Source organism: Pavona decussata, unplaced genomic scaffold, assembly GCF_977016875.1.
Source record: "Pavona decussata unplaced genomic scaffold, jaPavDecu1.1 SCAFFOLD_15, whole genome shotgun sequence".
NCBI lineage: Eukaryota > Metazoa > Cnidaria > Anthozoa > Scleractinia > Agariciidae > Pavona > Pavona decussata.
In genome coordinates, this window is record NW_028145438.1 from 235001 (window position 1) to 255200 (window position 20200).

The 20200-nt window shown below is 39.6% G+C and overlaps 1 protein-coding gene across 5 annotated transcripts in view; it reads right to left on the reverse strand.

Moving 5' to 3' along the window:
• The window catches only part of LOC146487521 (uncharacterized), a 169459-nt gene that overhangs the window by 141283 nt on the left and 7976 nt on the right, over positions 1-20200 (reverse strand). For all 5 annotated transcript variants that reach the window (XR_014856832.1, XM_085084163.1, XM_085084162.1 and 2 more), the window contains exons 2-5: positions 17655-17678; positions 15816-15836; positions 10569-10592; positions 6484-6504 (exon numbers count right to left, since the gene is read on the reverse strand). Coding sequence is in view for 4 of the 5 variants with exons in the window: in XM_085084163.1 (XP_084940289.1) it covers positions 6484-6504; positions 10569-10592; positions 15816-15836; positions 17655-17661 (73 nt within the window). In the remaining variant the exon portion in view is untranslated. The remainder of the gene's footprint in view (positions 1-6483; positions 6505-10568; positions 10593-15815; positions 15837-17654; positions 17679-20200) is intronic.

Below are 20200 nucleotides of genomic sequence, written 5' to 3' on the forward strand. Positions count from 1 at the left end.
TGATCAAAGGATTTTGGGGGCTTTGAAATTTTCGATTCCGGAACTTTTTTGGGTAGGAAAATTTGGTAAGTATTTTTTATGCGGCTTGAGTTTTCTTAATTTATATATTTGTTTTCGTGTTATATCATTTAATCCTTTCCGTAAATTTTTGAGACATGGGATTTTTTGGGGGTCTATTTTTGGTCAACGGATTTTTTTACTAGGATTTTTAGGTTTTCTTTTTTGCCCCCATTCGATCATCCCCGTCACTTGGTCAGGAGCTAAGTTGACTTTAGTCTATACAGCTATTGCGAAGGCCACAGAGACAGTGAGTTCGATCTTAAAGTTGGCACTGATAACAAAAGCTCAAGAGATCCGGAAATTTCATTTAATCGTGTACCGAGAAATGTCAAAACGCACGGGCAGTTCACCGAAGATTTGAAAACTGAGAGGCGGCGGCAGTGGATTTCAGCGGTAAGTAAGAAAAGACTGATGTTACTTTTGCTGCATTCTACATTTCGTAAGGTTTATTTAGTACCAAAACTATATTATTATAGGAGTAATTTTACCGAGTCACATGCAGTCACAAACACGCACTCGATTCCAACGTTCAAATATCCCCCGGAACAAAAAAAAGTTCTTTTCACTGTATTGTACTCTTCCCAAACTCTATTTTGAAACCAAAATTATTTCTGCAGGAAACATGTTAAGCAAGATAGGAATTTTCAAAGAGTTCATTTCGGCTCGCTCGTCGCTGTTGATGCAAGGGCGTTCATTAAAAGTTTAAATCACCGGAGTATCGTATCTACAAAATGGGCGCTGTCAAAGAGCTTCGCAATCGCTTTAAGAAAGCAGAACAGCCTCTTTTTTCGCTCGCTTCCGTCGCCCGCGCACTCGCCCCAAGAATATCGTGCTCGATCAGTTTTCTGCGTTCTTCCCTACGGATTTTCGAGCAATAGAGAGGCTGGTGTTTAGCCATCCTGTCCTCATGTGGAGACCGAATTCTTGTTATACAAAAATCCGTGTGTCTGCTAGAGCCGACTCACTATGTTTTCCTACAACATGATCGAGAAGGAACATCAGTTTCAGTATATCGGAAACCTCCTTCTTACGCATTTTTGACAATTAATGTGAAAACGTTTGCCACAATTTGTTTTCTGTCCTCCTCCTTTCTTCAGTGATTTTCCGTTGGTGATAACATCCTGTATACAATCAAGCTCTGGCCGGTAAAGCGTTTTTTTTTTTTTTTTTTTTTAATTCGCTCTTTAAACAGACTTAGATCCAATTTAATTTCAGTTGCAAACACTTCCAATCATCTATTCTACTTACAATGGAGTAGCTTTTAGTTTCACTCTTTACATACACATTACCTTCTATTCCCGGTTTTGATCCGAAAATAACAACAACAGAAAAACGTGAATCAGCATTAGTAGTGATAGGTGCACCGAATTATACCCGGTAAATGAGCAGCCATGAACATAAAGTGAGCAGCCAGAATAAATTTAAAAAATGCGCGGGAAATTTTATAAGCAATAATTATGAAGTCACAAAAGAATGTGTGGGTGTGTTGCATGCCCAGGCTTGCCCGCTCTATACCCACCCTGATTGGATAGTCAAGACTCTTTTGTTAGAGTTAATAAAAACAGCGCAAAATTTGAAAGCGTTATCATTCAACTAGAGTAAAGATTATTTTATCGCTGCTATATTCCGCAAGGATGGTTCCAAACGTTCAAGTCAAATCGACCCCTAAGCCTCTCCTGTCAGTAGACGAAGTGGAAAAAATCCAAAGGTAGAAGATAGCAAGTCTTGTTGGTCATGTGTTCCAGCTAACGTATGCCGCCATGCTAGACGCAATGATTCAAGAAGAAAAAATAAATCGCTGTAACGGTTGCGCTATTCACCATCCAAGTCAAAGACAGCACTCCTGCCTGATGATGGATAGCGAAGATGGTTGGTTTTATTTCCGAGATGATGTGGTCGAAAACATTGATCTGAATCTCGTCCTAAAAACCACCGAGAGTGTATGCAGTGGCTTGGTTTTAAACTGGGAAAGTCGTGGGAAACATACGTGACCGAGCTGCCCAAGTTACCTTGGACCAGCATCTATCTTACTTCGTTGGAACTCGAAGGATTCAGTGAAATCGTTCAACCGAACCAGCTGGAAGATCGCATTCTGTATGCCATTTACTACGCTCCCAGTGGATTGAAATGGAAAGATTGCAGTGGTATGGAAATGAACAGCCAAGTTAAAGCACAATGCCCTGAAACCATTGTCAGAAAACAAGAAGAACCACAACAAGTCGCCATTGCTCCAAAATGCGAACCCCTTTCAAAGACGCTCTCAGCGAATTCTTTGCCGAACGAAGAAACCCTCTGAAACTAACCATCGAGATTCCCAAGACAAGTTCACGACCAAAACTGCAAAGACAAAATGGGGTTATAGAGCAGTGATGAGGATGCGTTTTACTTGATTTGTGATACTCATGCTGACAGTTTTCTTGAAAAACAATTTGATTTTATATCAGTGTTAAGCTCATTTTCTGAGTCCTAATAAACCGTTGATGCGTAAACCTATCTTTGTGTGTCTTTCTTTCTCCTATCTATCCCGAGGAAATGAAAAAGCTATTAAAGTCACGCACCGTTAGTCAGTTAATTATGCGAGTTCGCAAGCCTAAGGTTGCATAAAAATTAGTTCAGCTTTGCTGGAAAAAACCCCAAGGGAGTATCTTGACGTATTAGTATATAAAGGATCAATTAAAACACGCGACTTATAATTGTTAGCAATAGAACCAGACGAGAAATACCGTTTTAAAAACTTTATTAAAAAGCAATGACAAAAAGAGTCAAACACACAGCGATTTGAAAGGAATGAAAATGAATCATTTGACTGACTATTACAAATCCGTTTTTTTTTTTTTTTCGTTTTATTTCGAGGAATAATAATTATTCCTTCCGTGTCTACACAATTTTCCTATGGCCTCTAAGCCAAGAGTTCGACTTTCTTTGTTTCTTGCGGTTTGTCTTGTTCTTTGTAGTCGGTCTTTCAGTTTTTGCTTTAAAAGAGGCTTCATTTCTCCGATATCTTGACAGTTCGTACACCGTTTCTTGTTTCTGTACTGGATTGTGATAGTGATTTTTTCCGGAATTATCCGCTTCACTTTCGTAAACGACGACTTTAACTTTAGGTTGCAGTTTCGCCTCTTGTAAATACTGTCTTCGCTGTATGTGGTCTAACTGATGAACATCCGCGAGATGGTTAGCTAATCTGACAAGGTACTTCGCCCCGCACGATGGAATCGGACAGTTTCTGCAAACTCTCTGGTAAACCATGTTGACAGTTTGATGACTGAACATAAATGACATTTTTTTCGCAACTAGTCAGTTTATATAGAGTGTCAGAAGGGCCAAACACAGTCCAGAAAGGCCATAACCAGGCCTGAAAGGCCAAAACCACGCCAAAAGAGACAAAAGGAGACAAACGGGCCATTTGTAGTTATATGGTTTTTTTTATTATTTTTCTCAGACACACGCGTGGGTGTCGCGCGTCGCTAGTCACGCAACAGCTCTCAACTTTGGAATCATCATCTTTATTTAAAAGTGTCATCACAAATAACAGTGTCTAATTAAAAAGTTTTGATCTTGCTTTAGTAATTTGCATTTCAAATTTTAGATTTTTTTTATTTTCTCTACAAGTTTACTATTATTGTTATTATTTTCAAGTCATCAATCAACACACTTTAAGTTTGGTTGTTTACAGTTTTATTGAAATGCAACAATACAAAGGTCCAGGAAATAAAAAAAAATTCCATAACATTCATAGTAGGTTTAGTCTTGATCTTGTGGAATGGGCTGCTTTTCGTACAATCGATTGAGTAAGAATTTCCGCTTATCGATAGCAAGTTCCGTCGATTCCAACCAATCAAATCCTTCTGTGTCTTTAAGCTCTTTTTGAGTTTCCATCACTTTTTTGAAGGTGGGATCTTTTTTCATTGCACGCATCCATTGTAGATTCTCTAAGAGCACTTTTCTCAGCTCTTTTCTGTAAACAGGAACGAGAGCGTTCACGGCTTTACTACGAGCCACGTTTTCTGAATCTCCGTTTTCTTGGTACTGATTGATCAAAGCGTCCAGTTGGATCTTGTGGCGTTTCTCGGCTTCATCAAAAATGCGTGACCACGGCTCTAAGTTTTCTGTTTCTTCTTCTTGGGAAGACTCCGTTCCTTGACTAGAGACTTCGCTTTCTTGGGAGAAATCGCTTTCTTCGCTGTCTTCATAATTTCCAGCACCTTGTTGCAGGTATAAGGTATAGTTTGTGCTCGTCATCTTTGGTTTGAACCGCACGCGTTCTGACAGGAAAGTAAACTTCAGAAAGTAACGCGTCTGTTTTATAGAAAATTGATGAAGGCGGGGTTACTAAGCGTTCTCCTTCATAAATAAAAGACCAGAAAGGCCATAACCAGGCCAAACACAGGCCTGAAAGGCCATAACCAGGCCTGAAAGGCCAAAACCACGCCAAAAGGGACAAAAGAAGACAAACGGGCCATTTCTAGTCATGTGTCTTTATTTTTCTCAGACACACGCGTGGGTGTCGCGCGTCGCTAATTTTTAATTGTCTTACAAGCTCTCTGCGATAATTCCCTTGTTCCGTTCAGGGTTTTGAAACAGGTCGCTAATAGTTTCCGATATTCTATTTCAATATCACTATTCTACACTTTTTCGAGGGTGTTTGGGGTTCCAACAGTAAACTTGCTAGCCATGTTGTTAAGGAACTGACGGTCTGAGAATCGAAGTGGACGAAGATTTCGCATCAAATAACTTGCGTCTAGCCGGTTCAGGTATTGTTATAGACACTGACTCTGGGACTACCCAATCAGGGTAGGTGTTGGATATGACTTATTGTTTCTCAAACAAAAGACACACGAGATAGTTCACATGCAAATTTTAGAGCTCGAGTCAAAGATTTGTTAAGCATAATTAGTGACTAACGCGGTGTAAAGATGAATAAAACTTTATTTCACTCAAAAACTTTAAAAATCTTTCAAAGGATCTCAAGATAGCTCTATTTCTACACAGACGGTAATGCAATATTTTTAATTCGAACAAACAGGAAGATCTTGGTTCCTTATATTGTTAAGCATAGCAATACATTTTGATCTGCGTAAATCTCGTGCAAAAGCTCTAGAATAAGAAGATAACTGTTTATCTCTTTCGATCTCTTCATGTTCTTCGGGGCTGATGACATAACCTTCAAAAGGTACGTGTTTGCCTTCAATATGTCTTTCATATAAAACCTTCAACACTCGGAAACTTTCGGGATGATGGCCGTCATCACTTGCGTACTTGAAATACGCCTGACGCAGCAAATCGTCTTTCTCTAAACAAAGTGTAGGATCTGGGTCGTCTCGAGAGTCTTCTTTCATTTTTTGGACATAAAACTTGTAAGATTCCCATACTTCGTCCATCCATTTTCTGTATCTAAGACCGTGAAATATTTTAGGACTTCCTAGACTGTTGAATCCATTGTCACACATTAAAAATCCTTCGTCATATTTGCGTGCATGGCGCTGGCGCTGAATAAGTCCTTTCTGTTTAACCTCTTGGCGGTGATTTTCAAACATCTCCTTTATCTCTCTATAAGGATGGAATCTTGTGAACCGTGGCTTAGGTGAATATGAGAGCCGCTCCTTGATAGGATGCGATATTGGCTGGTCTATCCACATGAAAAAGTTACACTCTTTTTTGTGGCACGTCAGAAACATGCGATCCTGGCTCCAGGGTTGTTTACTTTTTCTCAATGCTAGTTTGCTAGAACAATCACAGACCAACTGAGCTGCATATTTTTTCACATCAGAGTGTGTTTGATGCGCGATACGCTCTATGTCCTCTTTCCATTCTGAAGCAGGGGCAAACATAAAGCACATTTTCTCGGGACAGTAAACATAGCTAAATCCTTGCGCTTTTTCTACCAATTCCAACGTTGAGCGGGGATGAAACGGGCAGAACTGACCGGGTAAGGAACTCTCTTTATTTTCTGTCAACAGAGGTGTAGCGCTAGATTCCACTCGAAACATTTCTGTTTTCTCCAACAAACGTAAGACAACCTTGTTTTCTAAAAGTAGAAGGGCGCTTTTGATAAAAGCGGCCTTTTATTTTGCAAACATAATAGTCTGGCGACGACCAATCAGCGTTGGGCTGCTTACTTATCAAGGACCCATCAATCAAAAGTGCCCCCTAACCTGTCAACACACCCACACATTCTTTTGTGACTTCATAATTATTGCTTATAAAATTTCCCGCGCATTTTTTAAATTTATTCTGGCTGCTCACTTTATGTTCATGGCTGCTCATTTACCGGGTATAATTCGGTGCACCTATCACTACTAGCATTACTCAAGGCATCGCGTTGATCAGTAAACCTACTAAGGGCATTTGTATAGACTCTTAAATATCAACATATTCGGCAACTTGTAAGACTAGCTGTATAACTTGTTTTATACACATTACCTTTCCCTTTCTGGTCTAGATCTGAAAAGAACAAAGAAACGAGTCATCAAAACTCAAAACATCGCGTTGTTCGGTTAATCTACTAAAGGCATTTGTACACAGTCACTCTCAAATATCAAACTATCTGGCAGCTTGTAAGACTAACTGTCTAAATATGTATACCAAACAAAGAGTCCCGTTTATGTTTTGTTCTCCTTTACTCATATTCAAAAGACAGGGGGAACATTTCCAGTGTATTGACAGGCTCCCCGTAAGCTATTTACGACGATATTTAATACATGTTTAAGTGTAAACTGTGAAAACGTTTAGTCCAATTTGTTTATTACAGTTGACCTTACTCCAAATTATTTTCGTTCGTAACAACATCTTAAGGTTGGCTTTGTGTAGTGACGGTGTCCGAGTCGCGGTTGAAAGCGAAATGGTGAGCGTTTACGACCCAACCGGTGAAAACCAAATAATGGAGGGCCAAGCCTGACGAAATCGGAGTCAGAAGAATTAGTAGGTTTCCACTTTCTTGCAATTACGTTTATTATTCCGTAACTTAAGCGATATAGTGAAAACCAGATTGTCGCAGTCGCAAGTGGAAGCAGAGGAATAAACCATTTGTGATGCCTGTCTCCAACAACTGTAATTGGTCTATTCTTCCACTTCGGCCTAAGAATTTGACAATCAGGTTTCCGTCTGATCCAAAGCGACAAAATCATTAGCAAAATCGGAAAATTTGCTCAATTGTTTGATATTCACTAGATCATGACGTACTACCCTCTGCCATACCACTTCTGATTGCAACTCTCTGACTACGACTCTGTCGCTAGTGAAAATCAGCGTTAAGACGGCAGCAAAATCCAAACCGAAGTCCTTAAGTTTTGATCAATAATAATCTTTATTATTCCACTATTATGTCATTTCGCCAAATAAGGTCAAGAGAACGCGCAAAATACAAGATCGTTATACACTCTAGTGTCCCGGTTTGACCGGTTGAATACAACAGAGCGAATACGGACAAAGACATTTCAATGGCTTTCTGTGTTGTTTACGTCATTCGCACGCGCCATATACTGATGGACAGATAATGCAGGGCGTATTTCAATACTCTTACCAGAAAAGAGAACAGAAAATAACAAAATCTTTTGGTAGTGGAATAATAAATCTCTTATTCGATGGTTTTGCATATAATACGCGCGGACATTTTGCTCATTGCTCGTAACTTGCAAAATATCCGCACGTATTATAGAGAAAACCATCAAATAAGATATATATATGCGTAATTGACCAAGCGTGAGGTCAAGATGGCTGGATATTGGGCAAGTTCTTTTTTTTGCGTTTTTCGTCTCGGTCCATAAAAACGCAAAAAAAAAAAAAAAAAAAAGAACGAGGCCCATATCCAGCCATCTTGACCGAACAAGGTTGGTCAATAAAGGATTTATTATATGGCTTTATCCTCAAGTTAAACCTACAACAACAAAACAAAACAGAACAAGAAACTTCTGCTCGGAAAGAAATTCTTCATAGCCGGCCGGTATAAGATTCATTTTCAGTGCATTTTTGGATTAGCATGTAATCATGGAAAACAATTAAGGAATCCTAAATTGTCTTAAGGCTCTAACTTTATAATGGCTTAAAGGGAGTATACAATTATTGAGTACGGAACATTAAGATTTTCGCAAGAGCGGGAAGATTTTAATAGAATCCGGCAAACTCGTCATTTTCAGCCGATCACGCGGTGGTGTAAATGATAAACATTTTTACAGTTTTCGGCCTACAATCAATAATTCTTGAATAGAACAATACATTTTGAAATTATCTGCAAACATTAGCCGAAAAATAGAGCGGGTAAATCAGAAAACTGGGCGAAACTTTGAAAAAGATTTTGTTGTTTATAACAAGCAAGACACGGCTAAATCAAAAAACGTGAGCTTCTTCAGCGAACTAGCCTGCGTAGTAGTCGTCTCCGTTTCGTTCAAGCCAAGCGGGGCAAGCTGGGCAAAAAGAAGCAAAAAAAGTAGGAGCGGGGGGGGAGGGGCGGGGAAGGAAAGGAAACGCCTGCCGCTGAGCCCAGACATTTTACCGAACGCCCCCAAATGGCTTCGCTCCCTTGGGGCCTACACTGTCACGTCAAGTGTCACATGAGAACCGATCATTTTTAACTTCTGGTAAATCTCAGCGCCGGAAAACAAAATCGCGGCGGGCAACTTGTTTCCTTCAAGTTGCAGTTTTTTAGAAGATTTTCTCGAACTTTTCGTCGCTCGAACAAAGCGTAGATAAAATTACCCTAGACGAATTTTACTAATGTTTTAGAATATCAACTCATTTGCTTGCAGCTGGAATTACAGACAGAATGAGCTTGTCCCACATGGCTAAATACTTCCTCGCGTTTCCAGGATAAAATTGTATTTCGGTCTATTTCGGGTAGCGTGAAATACAAAGTCGTTCTAAATATCGAAAACTTCCTTTTCAGACCGTGGTTAGAACTGAAATTCTCCTACAAAGTAGTTACTCGAGGCCTCCTCAACCTATTTATGATTACAAAGTTTGAACAAAAATTTCTTTGTTCGTATGCGAAACATGCTTTCAGACCAGCCAATTTTGCTTCCAATATGTTGCCGTGTCTTTGAGACCGCCGACAGCCAGAACAAATTTTCTTAAATTTTTAAAAATTCCGGCGGGACTTCGAAAAACTGATGACACCATGTTTGTTGAGACGATAATGCCTACCAACAAACCAAAGCGCAATGGAAACTATATTTTGAGCGTGACCGAGAATTCTTGATTTTGCTTGATGTTAATCGACATTCGCTCTTAAAGCAGTCCTTTGCTCCCGTTTCAACTGTATTAACGTATCTCCCTGCGAAAGTAGTTTAGTCGTTTTCAAAGCAAAGCAAACTCGAAATCGAAAGGACACTCGAGAGAGTTCTTTTCCACCTCGGCCAGTATTTTCATCTTTGATAAACGGTTTACCGGATGTCGTTTTGGTCTATGAGTTTGATTGACAGACGATTGACCAATGGTAATACATCATTGGCTCCCGTTTGCTGACGAACGGCGTTCGGTAAAATGTCTGGGCTCAGCGGCAGGCGTTTCCTTTCCTTCCCCGCCCCTCCCCCCCGCTCCTACTTTTTTTGCTCCTTTTTGCCTAATGCCCTCGCGCGCTTGCCCCGCTTGGCTTGAAGGAAACGGAAACGACTGCCACGCAGGCTATCAGCGAACTTGAGAAAAACACTTTTCTGAACTGCTCTAGACACTTAACGCAACTTTCACTACGCTATGATTTAAATACAGTCATTGCAGATCTAGTCTAGAGAACTAATCAATTTAGTCTTCGACTTGAGACAATAAGTTTTAAAAAAATCAATCTATATACACACAGAGCAACTCACCGATTCAACTCGCATTCATTGTAGCTGAAACAAAATTTTCACTACATCAAGATGATTCTATTCTCTTTCTTTTCCTTTTGGTAAATGTTGACACGGTTTACCGAACATTGTAGTGAGCATTTTCCGCCAGAAATACGAAAAAATCGAAGGAAAGATTGCATTGTTGCTCGGTATTAAACTTCCGATGCCAAGCGGACGGGCAACGGGTAATCCCGAGGGGGCAAGATAGCTCCATCTTTCCCGCTCGGGTAGCCAATCACAGCGCAGGATTTGACTCCTCTTACCCGCTCGCAGAGACAGCCATATAATAAATCTTCTTAGGGCATTTGTAAGGTAATTAAACTTGCACTTGGAACAGTAATATCGCTAAGGACCTGGTGAAAACCAAATAACAAAGTCTTAAGCTCGATGGAATCGGAGTCGAAAGAATCAGAATGTTTCTATATTCTTGTGATTAGGCTTATCATTCGGTCGTTTACGATCTAGTGAAACTTAGATCGTCAGAGTCGCAAGAGGAAGCGGAAGAATAAATCAATCAAAATACTTATTTCCGATAAAATGTGATTGGTCGAACGTCTATTTCTGTTTCTGCTTACGACTCCGGTGATCTGGGTTTCACAAGATTGACTGATTGATTTTCAATAAATATTCTTCAAACGGAGCACTTCTTAGTTTTAACTTTTAACTTAATTTTTTCAGACACATTACCTTTTATTATTCTTTTCACGAAATCTGAAAAGAGCAAAAAGAAGAAACAAATCAATCAGTAAACGTTAAGGCCTCGCGGTTCCATCAATAATCCGTCCAAGGGGTTTTACACACTCGCAAATGCAAACGCTTCGCATAGCTTTTCTCAGCTTTCTGTTTAAAAAAGCTTCCATTAATTAGCTGACAGTCACTATATTGGCCAATTCTCAGCTATGCAGATCTTTTTATTGAGAATCCCACTGAAAAACACAAGGAAGGGATACTTATTCTGAAACATTGCCCCCCAGGGAGGGGGGGTGCGCCGGATTTCAAGTAGCAGGGATGATCGAAGGATTTTGGGGGGTTTAAAATTTTTGATAAGCTCCTTCTTACGCAGTTTTGATAATAAATGTCAAAACGTTTGCCACAATTTGTTTTCCGCCCTCCTCCTTTCTTCAGCGATTTTCCGTTGGTGATAACATCCTGTACAATCAAGCACTGACCGGTAAAGAATTTTTTTTAATTCGCTCTTTAAACAAACTTAGATCCAATTTAATTTCAGCTACAAACACTTCATCTATTCTACTTACAATACAGTAGCTTTTAGTTTCACTTTTTACATACACATTACCATTACCCGGTTTTGATGGAAAAATAACAAAAAAAACGTGAATCAGCTTTACCCAAGGCATCGCGTTGATCAGTAAACCTACTAAGGGCATTTGTACAGACTGTTAAATGTTAACATATTCGGCAACTTGTAAGACTAGCTGTCTAACTTTTTTTATACACATTACCTTGTCGTTCCCGGTCTCGATTTGAAAAGAAAAAATAAGGCCCGCAATGCGTGCGTGTAGCTACTGCATTCTTGTTTCCATTGTTATGTGAATACGGTGCTGTTTAGTATGTACAGCTATTTTAGAAAAGGTTGTCGTACGCGCACGCTTGGGTACTCATAGAACGACAACCTTTTTTGAATTAGCTGTATACAGCTATTTCATCTAAGGTTGTCGCGGCTCAAGTGTACACACCCAGACCGGAAAGGAGCATGTGAGGTAAAAATAAGTAGTTATTTGACAAATGACTGACAAACTGCAAGATAGAAATTGGTCAGGGCTCAGCCCAAACAATAGCTTTGTATGACTCGACAATATCTTTTCGAAATTCTATTTTCAATGGATTTTTCTCAGAACGCTCACATGCGGCTAACAATAACATAGACATGAGGCATTGTTTTCTCATCAAGAGATAAGTCCTTGTGTAAGTGGCGTCTGATTTGCTGTTCATGAGGTACAAAAATAATCTGATGTAGGCGCGGCTAACAATAATATAGAAAAGAGGCATTGTTTTCCCCTTTGCTCTGTCACCGCGCTTAGGCAATATTTAGCAAACGTACAGTTGTCGCCTTCTTCACCTTTATTTGTTTGCCAATCTCGGGGATCTTACAGGCCTATATTGGCCCACCAGTATAACGCTTTTATTATCGCTCTCGGCCATTGGGTTTAATCTTGCACAGTATTCCTCGCACAATTTTCGTCGCGGGGGCGCTACATTTGCCTTTTGTAATCGAGCGCCTGTAGCTTTTATTAAATCACAGGGCGACTGGAAGAGTGACGCGTATTTAGTTTATCTCACTCTTTCCAACGCAAATAAGTTTAAAATCCTCCATTCTATCACAACCAGACTCTCTCCCATATCGTAATTTTGTTTTCCTAATTTTCCCCCCTACCTCCATTCTTTTATTTATTTATTTTTTTCTTCGTCTCTTTCCTTATTTCTTTTTTCCCTTTGGGTTTGGGGGTTTAGGGTCTTGTCTCTTCAGTAGTATCACATTTGAATAAACATTCGTTTACCCCATCTGCTGAGTCTGTTTGTGGTAGTAATTACACTAGTATTGGGATTTGAGACAAAAAGACGTACTACCAGATTCAAAGTTGAGAAAAGCTCTAAACAATAAGTTTGTTTGTATAACCTGTAAAGTCTATCGAAATTGGATGCTTATCAAATTTACTACCGGCATTATAGTGCGCCAAGAAATTCGATCGTGATCCCAAGGTCCCCGAAAGCCGCTTCGGCATGCTTGTAAAATCACAGGCGGACCACCCTCTGTTTGTATCGTTTAATGTCGACTGTTTGCAACTTGAGACTTCACGCGACACGATCGGATGAAATTTTTACTGGGTAGAGATATTTAAAGAGGCCTTTTACCTTTATGTTGAAAAACGTTTCAAGGAAATGTTGATTGAGTCACTCGTGGTGTTTTTTTGCCATTCCGAGCCGTAGAAACCCTTCCCTGGCGCGTTTACTGTTCAACAGTGTTGCCGGCTGAAGGCCGGTATTATAGAATCTCAAGTCTCAAGTTGCAAACAGTCATTACACCACACAAACAGAGGGTGGTCCGCCTGTGGTAAAATCGACTCTATCCATCAAACCGATAACATTGTAGCTACTCGCGCATGCGCAGTAGCTACAAAAAGAAACGAGTCATCAAAACTCAAAACATCGCGTTGTTCAGTTAATGTACTGAAGGCATTTGTACACACTCACAAATATCAAACTATCTGGCAGCTTGTTAGACTAACTGTCTAAATATGTATACCAAACAAAGAGTCCCATTTATGTTCTGTTCTCCCTTACTCATATACAAAAGACAGGGGGAACATTTTCAGTGTATTGACAGGCTCCTCGTAAGCTATTTACGACGATACTTAATGCATGTAAAAGTGTAAACTGTGAAAACGTTTAGTCCAATTTGTTTATTACAGCTGCCCTTACTACAGATTATTTTCGTTCGTAAAAACATCTGAAGGTTGGCTTTGACTAGTGACGGTGTCCGAGTCGCGGTTGAAATCGGAGTGGTGAGCGCTTACGACCCAGCTGATGAAAAGCAAATAATGGAGGGCCAAGCTCGACGGAATCGGAGTCGCAAGAATTAGTAGGTTTCCACTTTCTTGCAATTACGCTTATTATTCCTTACCTTCTATTTCCAGGTTTTGATCCAAAAATAACAAAAAAAAAAACGTGAATCAGCATTACTCAAGGCATCGCGTTGATCAGTAAACCTACTAAGGGCATTCTGTACAGACTTTGAAATACACGCTGTTTTTTCATAAGAACCTTTTTTTATAAGAACGTCGAGGCTGAGATTAACCAAAATTTTAAGAACGTTGTAACAACATTCCTCAGGCTGAGAAACGGTTAAGTGTCATTGTCTGAGAAAGTGTTCCAGGGGCCAAAACTTGTCGTCAACTGATTTGGCTGAAACTTGGCACAGAAGTTGGTTGCCATGAGATATTTCAAAAGCCAATTTGGCTCACTTCTCTGACTTTAAGTTTTAGAGTTTCAGGGGGGGGGGGGGGGGGTCTCATTTTTTGCCCTTTGAGCACAAAAAATCCAGCCTTTCAGGAGTCATTTTGAAAGTGCCATAAAACCCAACTGGTAAATTGTGCTGCCAAATGAATTTGACTATAAATATTGCTATAATAGAGCTTTCATTTCGTGCATGTAACTTTGCCCTCAAGGTATTGGACAGAGAGGAGCCTGGGGCTAGAGTTTGGCCAATCTGTTAGGGATCATACACGCGATAAAACATACCCGCGAAACGGAAGAAGAACGTAACCTCGGTCCAGTCCCCACTGGACTGATGATTTTGCATCATCTCAATGCCCTGGACTCGTTTGGTTACTGGATTTAGCAACACAAGCTTTTTTGTTTTACTATCGAGCTCTCCTAACTGTGCATTCCTTCTTGACGGATGGTTTCATTTACTCCGCTCTGTAGGACTCTGAAGTAACGGGTCACATCGACACTGCTATAAACTGCAGCTCGTATATCTCTACGTATATATCTATGTATGCATGGCTATGCTCCTTTACCGGTGGGTATTTACAAGAACTGTTCAAGCTGTTAATAGACATAGATTATATGCTAACGAACGTTTTCGTTGAGCTAACTTTATCTTGTAATCATAATAAAAATCAGGCCTGACAAAATATAGAGACTTTCCATGCTTGGAGCAACGGACAAGAATTATGACTTGGAACTGAATATTAATCAATGAAAAATTCAAGCATCGTTTAGAAAGATCGTTATATCGAGGTAAGGCCTTCATCATTTGTGCTGTTTGATGGGTACTAGGTTTTCAAAGTACAAATTAACCCTTGTTTTGCTAAGTCAGGGTATTTGTTGTGCTAATCAAAGGCTTTTAAAAGCAAATGTAAGGTAAGAATCAGAGTATTTCTAAACAATTAAACTGATTTGGCTTTAACAATTCATTTTCACTGACCAAATACAGAATAAGGGCTTCATGTCAACAATTTGGTTTGTTCATGGAATGAATTATGTTCAAAATTCCATTTTGCATGACCTTATAGAGGCATGAAGTGTTTGTGACAAAAATTCAACAAACCGTGATAAGCTAAATTTTTCTCAACTGATTTTGATAATTGGGTCACTAAAGTAAATAATGGTTTAGGTACCGGTGTTATGCAAGAAGGCAGGTAGATACACTGACTTTTTGAAAAATGGCAATTTTGAGTTGTAATTTTGACATTAATTTTGGCCAAACTCTAGCCCCAGGCCCCTCTCTGTCCAATACCTTGAGGGCAAAGTTACATGCACGAAATGAAAGCTCTATTATATTAATATTCATAGTCAAATTCATTCGGCAGCACAATTTACCAGTTGGGTTTTATGGCTTTTTCAAAATGACTCCTGAAAGGCTGGATTTTTTGTGCTCAAAGGGCAAAAACTCTAAAAAACTTTAAGTCAGAGAAGTGAGCCAAATTGGCTTTTGAAATATCTCATGGCAACCAACTTCTGTGCCAAGTTTCAGCCAAATCAGTTGACGACAAGTTTTGGCCCCTGGAACACTTTCTCAGACAATGACACTTAACTACGTTTTTATTTTGCTAATCTGTATATAAAATCAAGGTAACAAATGTAAATTAACCAAAATACAAAATGTCATTAACAATGGTGACACACATCTCGGTTTGTCATAATCAGCAGTTCTTGATACCATATCTCAGCAGGCAATGCACTTTGATAGGTTACCTGGTCGCGTCCGATGATTTACTAAAATACATGTAGTGTATACTATGTAATTTAAGAACATCTTAAGAGCGTTTTCAGACTCAAATCGCAAAAAATATATAAGAACGTTCAGCCTCAGCTCCAAAATTAGACGTTCATATAAAAAAAACAGAGTGTATCAAAATATATCGTAACTTGCAAGACTAGCTGTATAACTTTCTTATTGCACATTACCTTCATCTCCCCAGTGTTGATCTGAAAAGTACAAAGAAACGAATCGTCAGAACTCAAAACATTGCGTCGTTTAATGAATCTACTGAAAGCATCGATACATACCCCAAATATCAAACTATCTAGCAGCTTGTTAGACTAACTGTCTAAATATGTATACCAAACAAATAGTTCCGTTTATGTCAGAATTTTGTTCTCCTTTACCCATATACAAAAGACAGTGGGGACATTTTCAGTGTATTGACAGGCTCCTCGTAAGCTATTAACGACGATATTTAATGCATGTAAAAGTGTATTGAACTGTGAAAACGTTCAGTCCAATTTGTTTATCACAGTTGACCTTACTCCAGATTATTTCCGTTCGTCACAACACCTTAAGGATGGCTTTCAACAGTGACGGTGTCCGAGTCGCGGTTGAAAGCGAAGTGGTGAGCGCTTACAACCCAGCCGGTGAAAACCAAATAATGGAGGGCCAAGCTCGATGAATTCGGAGTCGCGAGAATTAGGATGTTTCCACTGTCTTGCAATTGCGTTTATTATTCCTTAGCTTAAGGGATATAGTGAAAACCAGATGGTCGGAGTCGCAAATGGAAGCAGAGGAATAAACCACTTGTGATGCCTGTCTCCAACAGCTGTAATTGGTCTATTCTTCCACTTCGGCTTACGACTCTGACAATCAGGTTTCCACCTGATCCTGAGCGACAGAACCATTGACACAATCGGAAAATTTGCCGACGACTCAATTGTTAGATTTTCACTAGATCATGACGTACTACCTTCTGTCATACCAATTCTGATTACGACTCTGACTACGATTCCATTGCTAGTGAAAATTAGCATTAAGACGACAGCAAATCAAAACTGTAGTCCTTAATTTTTGATCAATAATAATCTATCTACTTAGGGATTTGTAAAATAGGTAAATCTTGCACCCAAGACGAAGTGAACCACACGGGCTGGGCTCAACCCGGTTTATGTAGCATGAAGGAACTAGGAGTATTGCTACTTCCCGCTTAATTGGTTACTGGTCCATTGCAGTGCTACCCCCAGCAGTATTTCCATGGTACCCATTTATAAACTTGGGTCAAAGACAGACGACATGGATCCTACACAGGAAACTAAACAGTAAAGCAGAGACCAATACGTTCGACGGTGGTTCGAAGCTAGGCCACTACACTACCGCGCCTCCACTAGTACTTAGGGCCGGCATTTGTATGTTTTCTCCTGAAATTTAAAGCTAAATTCCTTTTAAACAAAAAGGCATTGTGTGCTGCTACGGCCATTCGCTATGTTCGCCCGACACGTAAATTTGGACAAGTATTTTCAGTTTATCCATAGATTCCTTGTTAAGCATTTATGACCTTTAATGGCCTGTAGAAGGGTAAACTGTGAAATAAATTGTTGGGTCAAATTTTGTTTACTGCATGGGCAGTCGATCTTACTCCACAACATTTATAGGCTGCTTTTCGGTAGTAACGGACTCTGAGTCGTAAGAGGAGTTGTAATAGCGGTCAGGACCTGGTGAAAACCAAACAACGTAGTCTAAATCTCGACAGAATCTCGTTAGAATCAGAATGTTTCCATTTTCTTGCGATTTGGCTTATCATTCCGTCATTTACGATCTAGTGAAAACCAGAGTGCGGTCAGAGTCGCCAGGGGAAGCGGAAGAATAAATCAATCAAAATACCTATTTCCGATAAAATGTGATTGGTCGAACGTCTATTCTCCTGTCTCCAGCGATCTGGATTTTACTAGATTGACTGTTTGATTTTCAACAAATGTTCTTCAAATGGAGTAGTTCTCATTTTTAACTTTTAGTTTAATTTTTTTCACACACATTACCTGCCATGATTCTTTTCACGATATCTGAAAAGAGCAAAAAAAGAAACAAATCAGTCAGTAAACGTTAAGGCCTCGCGGTTTGATCAATAATCCATCCAAGGGGTTTTACACACTCGCAAAATGACAAAGTTTTTCCAAGCTCCCAACTCTACATTTAAGGGCAAATAATGTGGGATATGCTTTGTCAAACTGTCTTCATACATCACAAAATGTGACAAAATATAGTCTGCGGCACTACTGCTATTCTTAGAAACCACGCTGCTTTCGTTCTCAAATGGGCCGTCTGTGTTTTGCTTTGCTAAAATATGGGTTTATCGAGCTAATTTCAGTTTATAAGTAAAACATTAATCTTGAGGGCTGATTACTTCCACTCGATTATTGGTATGTTTTGCCTTCCTCTCCATGGGGCTGATGGATTCTCAGTTATCAGTTCAGACTTAAGCCTAGCCTGCGAGTAAACTCTCTTTTAGGTTAGCCGCGAGAGGATTGGGGCGCTGGCGCCCCCACCCCAATCCTCTCGCGCCATCCTACGGCGGCAAGCCTAAAAGAGAGCTTGCTCGTAGGCTAATTTAAACCGTTTCTCAGGTATCAGCTTATTTCGGCCTTTTCTCAGCTATCACTTATTTATGACAGATCTCAGTTGACGTTTACTTCTCACTTGTTTTTACGGTTTTGCATCGTATCAACGGTATCTCTCTCCTTAGCAGTAAAGTGTCGAGTATTATCCGACGATTTCGGAAGAACTTTCGAGTGCCTACAATCTTTACAAACACGTCATCATCTTGTGACGATCTCGTGACTTCTAAAGTAGCGTCCTCAACTTGTGAGGAGATCCGAGCCATCTTCGTGAGAAATCGCCGGACTACATACATTGGCACGTTCATTTTGCACGAAAATGTTTAGGCAAAGTTTAGACATTTCAACTAACAGTTCTTATAACTTTTCTCAGCTATCTGTTAAAAAAATTCCATTTTTCAGCTGACAGTCAAATATTGGCCAATTCTCAGCTAAATTCCCCCCCCCCCCCCCCCAACGGGAGCTAAACAGACCCTTTTCTTGGGGATCCCACTGATAGACATTCCGGATTTAAAGCGACGGGATGATCGAAGGATTTTTGGGGCTTGAAATTTTCGATTCTGGAATATTTTTGGGTAGGAAAAGTTTTCTTTGTGTCTTGATTTATAAATTGGATTTTGGGGGGTATTCAAAACAATCTGAAGATTCGTGGTAGTGCCCGCGTATCCCGTCCGCGTAGTTCTGCGAATAAAATACTATGAACACACCAGTTTTTCAATTTCTACTTTTTTTTTTTCGTGTTATATCATTTTTTCCGCTCTTGAAGTTTTTAAGGCTAGGAAGTTCGGCATGGGATTTTTTTTCGAAGGGGGAGGCGGTAATTTTTGGTCTCCGGATTTTTTTGGGTATGGTTGGAAGCTCTAGGGATTATTATTATTATTATTATTATTATTATTATTATTATTATTATTATTATTATTATTATTATTATTATTATTATTATTACTACTATTTTAGTTTTTTTTTGGCGTTTTCATTTTTGACGCCATCATTCGATCATCCCGGTCACTTAGTCAGGAGCTAAGTTGACTTGAGTCTTTACAGTTATTGCGACAGCCAAGGCGACATAGGCAATTTATTACTGAATTGAATTACTTTACCAAACTATGCTATGACCCGCCCCTAAAGGAAATGAATTACAAGATTAAATGTGTATGGTATTTTTCCCATCCCATGCTACTGTCAAGGATTTTTAGCTATCCATACAACCTTTCGCTCTTGTGACGTGAGTTTGGGGCTGAAATTACCCTTAGCGCACTGAGCGCAAATAAAGATTGCTTTGATTGTTGTTTTCCATTCCCCTACCCGCACACTTTGTCACACAAGGAAACATTTTGTTTTGCTGAGAGTGTGTGTGTGTGTGTGTGTGTGTGTGTCAAAATTTCAAATATGAACCCCTCAAAATATTAGCCTTCATTCCCCCTTCCCTTAACCATTTTGTGTGAGCTGGGTTACGACGAGCGCTTTAAAAATCCGATGAGGATTTCTTGTTTATTAAATTCTAAAAAGATTTTGCCAGTAAAACTGTGCTTGCCGCTAGGCAACGTCGTTCCCAGGGTCTCTCTTCTTCCCGTCCCAAGGACAGGGGAGAGGAGAGACCTTGGGAACGAGGTTGGCCGCTGGGTTTTTTAAGCGATTTTAAAATAACTTTAAAAAAATGATTCTAATAGTAAAGTAATGCTAATATAACAGTTATACTAATAATACTTATACAGTATACCTTAATTGATGGATTTAAGAGCGGACAAAAGCGGAGAATCAACGATGGACTAATTTAGCCTTAAGCTTGAATTAGGTATGCTTAACAATTAATGTGTGTTTCATTTAAATTAACCATCAAAAAATGCCTTTTATTCAATTGGACAAGAGAAAATCGTTGGCTCAATGCATTCCTTTGGAAAAACCAAATGATCCTATAATGAAAACAGTTCCTTCAAAAATTCTCTACTCTGACCAGGGATCCAATTCTG